The 13,629-nt window shown below is 40.5% G+C and overlaps 1 protein-coding gene across 3 annotated transcripts in view; it reads left to right on the top strand.

Annotated features, from left to right (window-relative positions):
• The window catches only part of LOC132178371 (protein NO VEIN-like), a 48,491-nt gene that overhangs the window by 9,797 nt on the left and 25,065 nt on the right, over positions 1 to 13,629 (top strand). For all 3 annotated transcript variants that reach the window (XM_088515404.1, XM_088515405.1, XM_088515406.1), the window contains exons 4-5: positions 6,823 to 6,924; positions 13,227 to 13,404. In XM_088515404.1, coding sequence (XP_088371530.1) covers positions 6,823 to 6,924; positions 13,227 to 13,404 — 280 coding nt within the window. The remainder of the gene's footprint in view (positions 1 to 6,822; positions 6,925 to 13,226; positions 13,405 to 13,629) is intronic.

Raw genomic sequence — 13,629 nt, forward strand, 5'->3', positions numbered from 1 at the left:
TCATGGTACTCCGAGCTTCATCCTTTCTAAAAAGATGCAAGCTTTGAAGTGGGACATTAAAAGATGGAATGCTCAAGATTTTGGCGATGTGGGTGCTTGTTTTAAGGCCCGTATGGATGATCTTAAAGCTCTTGATAGGGTGGAGGAAGAGAGAGGGTTATATTCTAAAGAGATTGAGAGGAAAAGGATGCTTGCTAGAGAGTTAGAATCCTCCCTCTTACAAGAAGAAATCAGTTGGAGGCAAAAGTCGAGGATCCGTTGGTTGAAAGAGGGTGATAAGTGCACGAAATTTTTCCATCAGATTGCTAATGCTAATAGAAGACCGAATTCTATAGTCTTTGAACTTTAATGGCACTATTACTTCTGAGCAAGAGGCTATTAGTAATCACATCACCCGTTTTTATGAGTCGCTCTTCACGGAGATGTCAGTCAGATATGATATATATATTTAGCCATAATTAGTCTTTCTAGTTATGGTATATTTTTGTATTATAGCTATAGTATCTTGTAATTAATAGGTAGATTTTAGTTGCCTTATTTGTTCTCCTAGATTACTGTAATCGTTGAGATACAACTTGTAATTAGCTAGACAATTCCTATATAATATGAGAAACCCTCACATTGAGAGGTATTCAGTACAATTGACATGGTATGAGAGCCATCATCTAAATTAGGGTTGTTTTCAGTTACCTGTTGAGGGGCGTAGGAATTGTCAAGCTTGGGGTGGGACTGGGTTGTTGTTTTTGTGGCAGTCGATAACTTAAGGGGAGTTGTCGATCATTCTGGTGGGTTCTAAACTGCTATTCGGCAGTTTCTTGGTTAGTGGAGAATCCTTGGCGGCTATCGGCAAGGTCTGTGGTGGTTGTCGGCAGGTTCTGTGCAGTCTTGGAGGGCATGTTGGAGAAGGTTGCCAGAAGGTTGGCCTCTTGGAAACGTATGTATTTGTCAAAGGGGGCTAGGCACACCCTCATCAAAAGCACCTTATCCAATCTCCTTACCTATTTTCTGTCTCTTTTTCCTATTCCTGCTACTGTGGCAAGTCGCATTGAGAAGCTCCAATAGGATTTTTTATGGGGTGGGCTCAATGATGAGTTTAAGTTCCACTTGGTTAGTTGGCACGAGGTTTGCTCTTCGGTTTCTGAGGGTGGTTTAGGGATTCGGAGTTTGCGTTTATTTAATCAAGCTCTTTTGGGGAAATGGTTGTGGAGATTTGTTCATGAGGAAGAGGGTTGGTGGAGAATAATCTTGGTGGCGAAGTATGGGGTGTTTTGGGGTGGTTGGCGTTCTAAGGTCCCTCGTGGATCACATGGGGTGGGGTTATGGAAATACATTTGTAGGGGCTGGAAGTCGTTTCAAAGTTACTTTAGATTTGATCCTAGAGTGGGGTCGAAAGTCAAATTTTGGGAGGATACTTAGTGTGGCGAGTTGTCTCTCAAGGAGGCTTTTGCTGTTCTCTTCAATATAGTTAGTAATAAGGATGCTTCCATTGCGGATATCAGAGAGTGTTTAAATGGCAGGGTTCTTTGGAATGTTACCTTTACTCGTAGAATTCAAGATTGGGAGGAGACGGTCTTAGCCTCTCTTTTCTCACTCTTGTATTCGCTCTCGATGCGTGGGGAAGGGGAGGATCGGATGTGGTGGATTCCTTCAAGAAAAGGGAAGTTTGAGGTTCGCTCTTTTTATAGGAAGCTTGCTCTTAAAGAGCCCAACCACTTCCCTTGGAAAAGTATTTGTCGTACCAAGGTTCCTTCGAGAGGCATTTTTTGCTTGATCGGCCGCCCTTGGGAAATCTTACATTGGATAATGTTCGGAAGAGAGGTATTGTTGTGATTAACCGATGTTGCATGTGTGCATCGGAAGGGGAGTCTGTGGATCATCTCTTTCTTCATTGTGGGGTTGTGCGCACTTTGTGGGACGTGATCTTCTCTTGGTTCAACATGTGTTGGGTTATGCCTAGAAGCGTCAATGAGATATTTGCGAGCTGGTGGTCGGGAGATAAATCCCGTAGTGCAGTGGTGTGGAAGATGGTTCCCCTTTGTCTTTTATGGTGTCTATGGAAGGAAAGGAATGCTAGATGCTTCGAGGATTTGTCGAGAAACCTTGAGGACCTTGTTCATTTCTTTTTGTACACTCTCTTCACTTGGACGGCAGGCTGGCTTGCACCCTTAGTGATCAACTTTCCTGATTTTCTTTTTATGTTCTCTTCTTCTTTCTCCACTTCTTAGTCGCTCTCTTGTATATTTCCTGTGTACTTGGGTTGCGCCCCTTTGTGCTCTTTTAATGCATTATTACTTATCAAAAAAAGAAGAAGAACACCACTCTCGTAGGGAGAGACAGAGAGGTAAGTGCCGTATAAAAAGATTTGATCTCGAACCTCTAGCTTTTGGAAGGGATCCAACACAATCCATCCTTACCACCTTGGCTCAACCTGAGAGAGTTTAAAAGTCGTTGGGAGGAAAGATCAAACGTTCGGGAGGAAAGATCGTTCAAGAGGAAAGATCAAACGTTTGGGAGGAAACTTCGATCGTTCAAGAGGAAAGGTTGAACATTTGGGAGGAAACTTCGAATGTTCGAAAATCAAAACTTTATTTAAAGCATATATTTTTTTAAAATATTTTTGACAGTTTATCTAGAGGATTGTAAAACACTTTACTTGAATAAAATGAAGGTTCTCATTTTTGTAAATTATTATTACCATTTAAACAAATATGTTTATTCATGTATTTATTTTTGGAGTATTACAGCTGGAGAGGTCAATTTGAAAGTTGTTGCATTTTCGAATCTTGGAGGATGGCTCCTTTGTGCTTAATTCAATGTATTTAGAGAGAGCGGAATGCAAGGAGTTTCAAAGATTATGAGAGATTGGTGTTAGAGTTAAAAGCTGCTATGCGCAAATTATTTTTTGCTTGGATAGTGGTGTACGATGGTCCTCGCTTTTCTAGTCTTACGGAATTTTTGAACTTGTGTTCTTCTTTTACTCCCTAATTAAGGGCCTCTCTTGTATACTTTCTGCGTATTTGGGTTGCGCCCCTCTAAGCTTTTAATGAAGGGTTAAATACTTTTTTGCCCTATGTGGTTTAACAATTTTATTTTTTGCTCCTTCGGTTTTAGTTTTTATCATAGGTGGTACCTCGGTTATTCATAAAGACGGAGATGGTACCTCCGTCTAACTTTTGTCCAAAATTTTACGGAAATTCACGTCAGCGCCACTAAAATCTCAACACGTGTCCATATTCTTAAAAAAATTAAAATGATTAAAAACATTAAAAAATTAAATTAAAATTAAAATTAAAAAAAAAAAAAAATCCTTTTTTTTGGAAAAGGGGTGGCCAGGTGGCCAAACCACCCCCAAGGACATAGATCAGAGCTCTATGTGGTCAATCTTCCCTTCCCCTAAGTTCCCTTAACCCCTAAACAACTACCCTCCATAAAGCTCCAGGTTTCCAGTTCTGTCCCTTATCATTTTCGCAGTTTCACTCCTTCTCGTCACACCCTCATTCTCAAAAAACCCACAAGAAGCCCCTGCTTTGAACTATGCTCTGCGCTGCAGGCTGTGGTAGAAGAAATACAAGAGCAAAGCCAGGAACCAAACCCCAAAAGAAAGCTCTATGTGGTCAATCTTCCCTGGTCTCTCTCTCTGTTTTTGCAAATTTTTTTTTCATTGGCCTTTTGGGGTGGCCAGCCAGCCCTTTTCCCCAAAATGTTTTTTATTTGAAAAAAAAAAATTGTAATTTAATTTAGTTTTTTAATGTTTTTAATCATTTTAATTTTAAAAAATTTTATTTTTTATTTTTAATTAGGTATATGGACACGTGTTGAGTTTTTAGGAGCGCTGGCGTGGATTTCCGTCAAATTGTGGACGGAAGTTAGACGGAGGTACCATCTCCGTCTTTATGAATAGTCGAAGTACCACCTATAATAAAAACTAAAACCTAGGGGGCAAAAAATAAAGTTGTTAAACCACAGCTGGGTCAAAGGTATTTAACCCTTTAATGAAATTACTTACTAAAAAAAAAAACAGGTTTAAGTTCTCTACTTGCAAATTGAAAACTCTATTTTTGAGATCTGTGTGATTGGATGTTGGCTGATTGTGGTGTCCATGTGTCTTGTTTTTTAGATTTTTTAGATCCTTAATGCTGATTGTAATCTTTAAACGTACACTTCCTGCACTTATAATTTCTTTAATAAAATCACTTCTTGTAAGAAAAATGGAAAACACTAAAACTCCTACTAAGCAAAGCAAAAGACTATTTACTAACTAGACAAGACACATACTCCAGCTACAAGGAAAACTCCCTCAAAAAGGAAAACTTTTGAGGTGAAGTCTTTCTACAAGGTGAAGACTAATACAGCCCCGGTGGATGGCCCGTGGAAGCTTATTTGGAAGAGTAAAGCTCCTCCACGTGTGGCTTTCTTCGTATGGAGGGGAAATTTTAACTTTGGACAACCTACGAAAGAAGAACATCATTGTGACAGAGTGGTGTTGTATGTGCAAGAAAAGTGGCGAATCTATTGATCACCTTTTAGTGCATTGTGAAGTGGCTATAGAGGTATGGAATATGATTTTTCAGCTGTTTGGTATAACGTGGGTGATGCTGGGGAGTTTGAAGGAATGTTTGGGAAGTTGGAGAGGGCAAAGGGGGAAGCGGACAGTCATACACCTTTGGCGGATGGCCCCTTTGTGTGTAATGTGGTCCTTATGGAGAGAAAGGAATGCGCGGAGTTTTGAGGATCGGGAGATGGGAATTATAGATTTGAAGAAAATGGTGCTCCAAACACTTTTATCATGGAGGGTCTTGGGGTATTCTTCGCAAGCTTCAACGCTCACGGAATTTATAGATTTCTGTGCGTCCTTTTCAGTTTAAAGCTTATGTAGTGGGCTCTTTTGTATACTTCCTGTGTACATGGGTTGCGCCCCTTACGCTTTTTAATACATTGACTTTACTTAATAAAAAAAAAAACATACTCCAGCTACAAAAAGCCAATCTAACAAGAATCAAAATAAGCAAGACTCATACCCAAATAATTACAGGGATAATTTGCAGAATCACTAAATTACCCCTATAGTTAGAATTTTCAAATATATAGGATTGTTTTGGATCTGTGAAGGAGTATATGTTGGCTTTGCAAATTTTCGAGTTTGCCTCCCACATCATAGTCGTAAGGAAGAAAAATACAAAAGCATCGCTCTCTCTCTCTCTCTCTCTCTCTCTCTCTATATATATATATATATATTAATATACCCTTTTTGTCTAACCAAAGGAAAAAGAATGAGCTTCTCCTATATTCTTTTCTCTTATTTTCTTTATTGTAATTTTTCCTGTAGCATGTTAAGAAAAAGGAGTGTAAGAGATTGAAGAATTTACACTTTCATTTTGTATTATGCCTACTGTTTAGCTAAAAGGATTTACACTTTCATTTAGCTAAAAGGATTGAGAAAGTCCAAAGAGATTTCTTGTGGGGAGGAATGGGATATGAGCCTAAGTTGCATCTTGTAAGTTGGAACCAAGTCTGCCGTCCCCTTCGCTATGGTGGTCTTGGCATTCGGAAGTTGTTCCAGTTTAATCAAGCTCTTTTAGGGAAATGGCTTTGGAGATATGCGAATGAGAGCAAGGCTCTTTGGTGTAAGATTATCAAAGCTAAGTATGAAGACCAAGAAGGTGGGTGGTGCACGAAGGAGGTTTCGGGTTCTCATGGTGTGGGTCTATGGAAGCATATTCGCAAAGGGTAGAATTTTTTTGCCAAAGGTATTCGGTTTGAGGTGGGGGAGGGTTCAAAAATTCGTTTCTAGCATGATATTTGGTGTGGGGACAATCTCTTGAAGCAAGCCTTCCCTTCCTTATTTAGTATCGCCAAACACAAAGAAGCTTGGGTGAAGGATAATTTTACTTGGAGGAATGGGGTTGTCGAGTCGAATGTCATTTTGTACGGCCGGTCCAAGATTGGGAGATGGATTTGGTTTCTCCTTTTTTTGATCGGTTGTATTCTTGCAAGGTTTCCATAGACAGTGCAGATCGTATTTGCTGTTCGGCGTCCAAGAAGGGCAAGTTTGAGATTAAGTCGCTCTACAAGGCCTTGTCCAATTCTAATCAAGAGGAGTTTCCTTGGAAGAGCATCTGGTGTACTAAGGCGCCTCAGCGAGTGGCATTTTTCGGGTGGAATGCGGCTCTAGGTAAAATTTTGACTCATGATACTCTGCGTAAGAGGAACATAGTGGTAGTGGAATGGTGTTGTATGTGCAAGAAGAACGGAGAGTCAGTCGATCATCTTCTTCTCCACTGTGAGATCGCAAGTGCTCTTTGGCACACGATTTTTAAGCGGTTTGGGTTGCATTGGGTCATGCCTTGCCGGGTGAGGGACTTGTTCGATAGCTGGTGGTCGGGAGGTCGATCTCGAAGCGCGATTGTGTGGAAGATGATCCCTCTGTGTCTTATATGGTGTATATGGAATGAAAGAAATGCTAGATGTTTTGAAAATTCCATTAGGACCATAGAGGAATTGACTCATTTTTTCTTCTTTACTCTTTACTCTTGGACGGCCGCTTGGCTAGCTCCTTTAGTGACTAGTTTCTCTGATTTTCTTTTTCATTTCTCTCCCTCTTAGGCGCTTTCTGTGTATACTTCCCGTGTATGTGGGTTGCACCCCTTTGTGCTTTTTATATCATTAGTACTTATCAAAAAAAAAGTATTATGCCTGTTGTTTTATTTCTTGTTCTAATGTTTCATTTCGTAGCAGGGGCTGGTCTTTTTTGTTTTTGTTTTGTTTGTTCATGCTTACATTAATGGAATGTAATTGTCAGCTGATATCTCCTAATGTTTGTAGGTTTTTGAAGGGATGCTTCAATTTTATAACAAAAAAGTTCAAGGGAAGAAAATGAGATCAATGTTGTCATCCTTCCCATTTATTGGATTACTAAATATTGCAGTAAGTCGATTGTGTTGAATTTTAGTACCATGCAATGGAGCATGTAATTTAACTGGTTAATAGAATCTTATGATTACCAATATATCTGTATTTTCACTAATTCATATTTTATATGTAGGGTTGGGAATCTGGTTTCTTTGTTAGACCAATTAATCTCAAGTCCACTTGTATACTCCCCATGTACTAGAGTGTGCTCTTTTCTTTCAATTAAGTTTATTACTTTATAAAAAGGAACAAGTATCCTATCTAATGCTATTTTTTCGACTTTGAAGGAATCAAAAGCTGGATATAGACAAATGACAGTTGATTTTGATGATATAAACTGGATTTTGAACTGTAGCCTTTTTTTTTTTTTTTTTTCTCTACTGTTGCTTTCACTTTGCATGATAAATTTTTTTTATAAAGCTACTTTTTCTTTTCTACAAGTCTTTGTGTTGGTAAATTTTGTTTGTTATGAAAAGGTTGAGAAGGTCATTGCTGGAGAATGCCTCAAATAAAGAAATATAACACTTTAGATTTACAGCTATTAATCGTTTAACAGATATACCATTATTGTATTCTATTAGAATATCTCTCTTCTCTTCCAGCCAAAAGGGGAAAAAAGAAATTATTTTTCTGGCAATCCTATTTGTTAAGGATTGTTCTTATGCTTCAACAGCCACTAGTTTGCAAGACAATTTTGGTGGAAATTTAAGATTCTTAATTCTGACTGGCAACTGTTTACTTTTTTTTTTTTAATTTTTTAAAAAAGGTCTTACAATCGGATGATGACAACGTCTTTAGGATAATATGACTAGTCACTTTTAAAATCTTGCTTTTTATAGATAAAAACTGCTCTATGGTACTCCTGATAAGGTTTTTCCGAGTTTCATAATCAGGCAATGCTTGATTGACGACTTGGTTAATGGACATATTTTACCTTTATGCTCTTTTATACGCTGCTCTATAATGTTACTTCCCTGGATTGCCGTTTCTTGTGCTTCTATGTGCTCTGTTCCACTTTTTTTTTTCTTTTTTTTTTTCATCTTATATTGTTGGTGTCAAAATTCTACAAGTAGGTTCATGATATTAAGTTGATTGATGAGGCCAACGGTCTTCAGACCAAATGATATCTCCTCTACTGATAAGTTAGGGTTTAAGGGTGAGATCATGGGTTCAATCCTGTACGAGTGCACGTGTTATTTTCACCTAGAAAGAATGTATGTCTAATGACTTTGAAATTAGATCTTATTTCACTGGAGTGGAAATTACTCTCTCTCTCTCTCTCTCTCTCTCTCTATATATATACATATATATATATATATATATATATATATATATATATTTTGATAAGTAATGATGCATTAAAGAGCACAGAGGGGCGCAACCCAAGTACACAGGTAGTATACAAGAGAGCGACTAAGGAGGGGAGAAAGAAGAAGAGAACATAAAAAGAAAATCAGGAAAATTGATTACTAAGGGAGCAAGCCAGCCTGTAGTCCAAGTGAAAAGCGTGTACAAAAAGAAATGAACTAGGTCCTCTAGATTCCTCGACAAATCCTCAAAACATCTAGTATTCCTTTCCTTCCAAAGGCACCATAAAAGACACAGAGGAACCATCTTCCACACCACAGCGCTATGGGATTTTCCGCTTGACCACCAGCTAGCGAACATCTCTTTAACGCTTCTAGGCATAACCCAACTCAAGTTGAAGCGAGAGAAGATAACAGCCCACAAAGCGCGCGCAACCCCACAATGAAGAAAAAGATGATCCACCGACTCCCCTTCCAATTCACACATACAACAACGATTAATAACAACAATACCTCTCTTCCGGACATTATCCAAGGTAAGAGATTTCCCAAGGACAGCCGACCAAGCAAAAAACGCCACTCTTGCAGGAGCCTTGGTGTGTCAAATACTTTTCCAAGGAAAGAGGTTGGGCTCTTTAAGGACAAGCTTCCTGTAAAAAGAACGAACCTCAAACTTCCATTTTCTAGAAGGAATTCACCACATCCGATCCTCCCCTTCCCCACGCATCGAGAGTGAATACAAGAGCGAGAAAAGGGAGGCTAAAACCCTCTCCTCCCAATCATGAATACTACGAGTAAAGGTAACATTCCAAGGAACCGTACCATTTGAACTCTCCCTGATATCGGCAATGGAAGCATCCTTGTTCCTAGCAATATTGAAGAGACCGGGAAAAGCATCCTTGAGGGGCATCTCACCACACTAAACATCCTCCCAAAATTTGACTTTCGACCCCGACCCAGGATCAAATCTAATGTGATAGTGAAACGACCTCCAACCCCTACAAATGTATCTCCATAATCCCACCCCATGCATTCCACGAGGAACTTTAGAATGCCAACCGCCCCAAAACACCCCATACTTAGCCACCACGATTCTTCTCCACCAAGCTCCTTCCTCATTTGCAAATCTCCACAACCATTTCCCCAAGAGAGCTTGATTGAATAGCCGCAAACTCCGAATCCCTAGACCACCCTCAAAAATCGAAGAGCATACCACATGCCAACTAACCAAGTGGAGATTAGGCTCATCATTGAGCCCACCCCATAAAAAGTCCCGTTGAATCTTCTCAATGCGATCTGCCACAGAAGCAGGGATAGGAAAAAGAGACATGAGATAGGTAGGTAGATTGGATAAGGTACTCTTGATGAGAGTGAGCCTAGCCCCCTTTGACAAGTACGAACGTTTCCAAGGAGCCAACCTTCTAGCAATCTTCTCCAACATGTCTTCCCATATAGCCAAAAGCTTGAACAAACCCCCTAACGGAAGACCCAGATACTTCAAAGGCAAAGAACTAGTGCCACAACCCAGAATACCAGCCAACTCACCCACCTCAACCGCATCCCCAACCGGGACCAAAACAGATTTGGCCCGATTTACTTTTAACCCCGAGACAGCTTCGAATCCAATGAGAAGGGCTTTAATAAATGCCCCACAAAAAACCAGCGTATCATTAGCAAAAAGAAGGTGAGAGACATTTACCCGATCAGACTCTTTGTCACCCACAAAGAAACCATCGATGAAACCCCTATTAATAGCAGCATTAATCATCCTGCTGAATGCCTCCATGACCAAGATGAACAAAAAAGGCGAGAGAGGATCGACTTGTCTCACCCCACGTGAACTCTCAAAAAAGCCGGGGGAAGAACCGTTGACCAAAACCGAGAACCGCACAGACGAGATACAATGCTCAATCCATAAACAGCATTTCGCACCAAACCCGCACCTTCTCAACAAGTAAAGTAAAAACTTCTAGTTCAAATGATCATAAGCCTTTTCCATATCCAACTTACACAATAAGCTGGGATCCCTAGATCTGATTTGGCTATCCAGGCATTCATTGGCAATAAAAACCGAATCCAAAATATGTCTACCTTTGACGAAGGCATTCTGCGGATTGGAGAAGGCCCGATCCATAACTCCCCTCATTCTGTTGGCTAACACCTTGGCAATAATCTTATAGGTCCCCCCCACAAGACTGATAGGACGAAAGTCCTTCAGCTCGGATGCCCCATGAGACTTCGGAATAAGAGAAATAAACATAGCATCAAGACTTTTTTCAAATTTACCTCGATCGTAGAACTCTGCAAAAACAACCGTAATGTCCAATTTGATCACATCCCAACAGTCCTGGAAAAAAGCCATAGAAAAACCATCCAGACCCAGAGCCTTGTCCCTATCCATATTTTTAACCACCTTCCTTTCCTCGAAGGGAGCTTCCAGATTAGAAGACTCATCAACATCCAACATGTCAAAGTGAATATTATCCAACCTCGGTCTCCAACTTAGAGTCTCCGAGAAGAGTGACTCATAAAAGCGAGTGATATGATTACTAATAGCCTCTTGATCAGAAGTAGAAGAACCATCAATGTTCAAAGCCTCAATAAAATTCTGCCTTCGATTGGCATTAGCAATCCGATGAAAGAATTTCGTGCACTTATCACCCTCTTTCAACCAACGGATCCTAGATTTTTGCCTCCAACTAATTTCTTCTAGGAGAAGGGAGAACTCTAACTCACCAGCAAGCACCTTTTTCCTCTCAATCTCTTCCGTGGATAACCCTCTCTCCTCCTCCACCCTATTAAGAGCTTTAAGATCATCCATACAAGCCTTAATACAAGCCCCCACGTTGCCAAACTCTTGAGCATTCCATCTCTTGATGTCCCATTTAAGAACTTGCATCTTTTTAGAGAGGATAAAGCTCGGAGTACCTTGAAATTGATACGAGACCCACCAACTGCGAACTTTATCCACAAAACCCTCCACTTTAAGCCACATATTCTCAAATTTAAAAGGTCTTTTACCTCCCGAAAAAGAATTGCAATCCAAGATAATAGGAGCATGATCGGAGCACACCCGAAGCAACCTCTTTTGAGGCAAGTCCAGATGACGAGCTTCCCAATCTGGAGAAACTAAAAAACGGTCAAGCCTAGACCAAGACTGATTATTAGACCAGGTAGATATCCCCCCAACTAAAGGAAGGTCCATGAGGCCCTGCTTCGAAATGAACTCTCCAAAACCCCTCATTGCAGACCAAGAATAAGCACCCCTCGACCTTTCACTTGGATAAAGAGTGACATTAAAATCCCCACCAATACACCACGGCATTTCCCAACAGCTCAAAACCCCTGCCAACTCCTCCCAAAGGAGACGCCTGGAAGTGACTCTATTAGTCCCATACACCCCCACGAATGGCCAAGTAAGACCATCCTCAACATTTTTGAAAGAACAGGCCGCCACATAATGCCTCAAAACAACATCTACTTTCTCAACAACCCTCTTATCCCACATGAGCAAAATGCCACCCAAGGCCCCAATGGAAGGGACATAGCACTACTCCACATACGGGCAGCCCCATAAACTCCTCATTAAGCTAAACGAAATAAAATCCAACTTCGTCTCTTGAAAACAAACCAAATCAGCCTTCCAACTTCTTAACAAATTAACCCTCAACCTCTTATCCCTCTCGTTCATACCTCTCACATTCCAAGAAAGAATCTTGATCTTCTTGATTTAACTCGATTGGCCCTCCCCTTATTCCTTTCCCTCGCAGAAAACTCCAAAAGGTTAACAGAAGACTGTAGATTATTAAGCTCTCTCTTACCTTTTTTAACTACAGGAGAAATCTCTTCCCTTTCCATTTCATTGCCCTTATTGTCAGCAATAATAACCCCAATGGTCTCCTCAAGCTTCTTATCTTCTCCATCGCAAGAGAGGCCGACTTCTTTACAAGCCTTGATAATATAAGCCCTCTCCTGCACCTCCAACTTCTCCTCATCCAGAGAATTCGGGACAAAAGACTCCTGAGCAAAAGGATTCACTTCTATAGTGAGGACTCCACCCAAATTTATTGTCTGCATTGTGCAAAGGCCCGACTCCTTTCCCAGCGTACCCAACTCAGAGCCGCCCGGAGATTGATCCACAGGGCCACACCCCAGGGATTCTACCCTCCCGGACTCCACATAACCTCCGGCAGCAGACCTTGAGATAGCCGGCAACACCCAACTGCCAGGCTGCTTACCCAGAATCCCCATGGCAGAAAATCTCAACCCACTCGTCAGAGGGCACTGATCCGCGATACCGACTGCCGGAGTAGGGGAAACTTCAGAAACAAGAGGGGCAACCTGCGACTTTACCGAGGAATCCGAGACAAAAACACCCATCGTCGGATTTGCCTGGACAGTAAAACCCCTTGTCGAAACCTGTCCCGGACCACCAGCCCTCAATAGAAACTTCCTCGCCGGCCCCTTTCCAGACAAAACTATCTTCGTTAGCGTCTCTGCCATAGCCGCGACTTCGCCCGACGGTGGAAGGACTGCGAAATCATCCCTGGCGCCAGGCAGCAACCTAGAATATATATATATATCCTAATGGCCTTAATTATTCGCAAAGAGAAGTGTATGATTACCATTAGTGGCGCTAGTTGCATGGCCTTGTAAAATTTCAGGGTGCTTCTTACCTAACCTGTTTGTAATTGTATTTTTATGACTCATATGTAGTTATCTATGCCATCTAAAGTATATGTTTAAGACATTTGTATCCAAATGAAGTTTATCGTATGACCTCAGCACGGGTTTTTTTTTTTTTTTGTGTGTTCTACAAAATGATCTTTTAGGTTCCTCCAGATGGTATAGGTGCTATAATGGCACCTTCTGTTTGTTAGAGTCTCGTTATTTTCATTATTTTTTATGTTTTCTGTTTGCATAGACGTATTGACTTACCTATCAAAATCCTGTTATGATGCTGTTATATGAGATTAAACATTATTATTAATTGCTTTTTCCATATTGCAGGTATCATCTATGAAATCTGGAATGTGGGACTGCATGTCTGATACTTGCCAAACCAAAAGTCAACAGGAATTGACGCAAACAAGCATGGAAAAATGTTCTGAATATGAGATCATAGATGTTGAACCAAGTGTTAAGGATGCATCAGTCATAGCTGAGCATGGTGTGGAGCGCACACACAGTGAGTACTATTTGCTTTTGGAAATAGGCTCTGCTAAATAATAGTTCAAACCCGTGACTGGAGTACACATTTTGATATTATCTTGACTGTTAAAATTTTGCTGAAATTTATAAAAAATTTCCTAATTAGATTCTCCTCATAGTGTCACTATTGTAATATTCGTGCTTAAATTTCTACGAACATTATGTTGGACTTTGATATTCACCAACCAAAAGGTCTATTTTC

This window comes from Corylus avellana, chromosome 4 (genome assembly GCF_965113065.1).
Source record: "Corylus avellana chromosome 4, dhCorAvel1.hap1.2, whole genome shotgun sequence".
NCBI classification, from domain to species: Eukaryota; Viridiplantae; Streptophyta; class Magnoliopsida; order Fagales; family Betulaceae; genus Corylus; species Corylus avellana.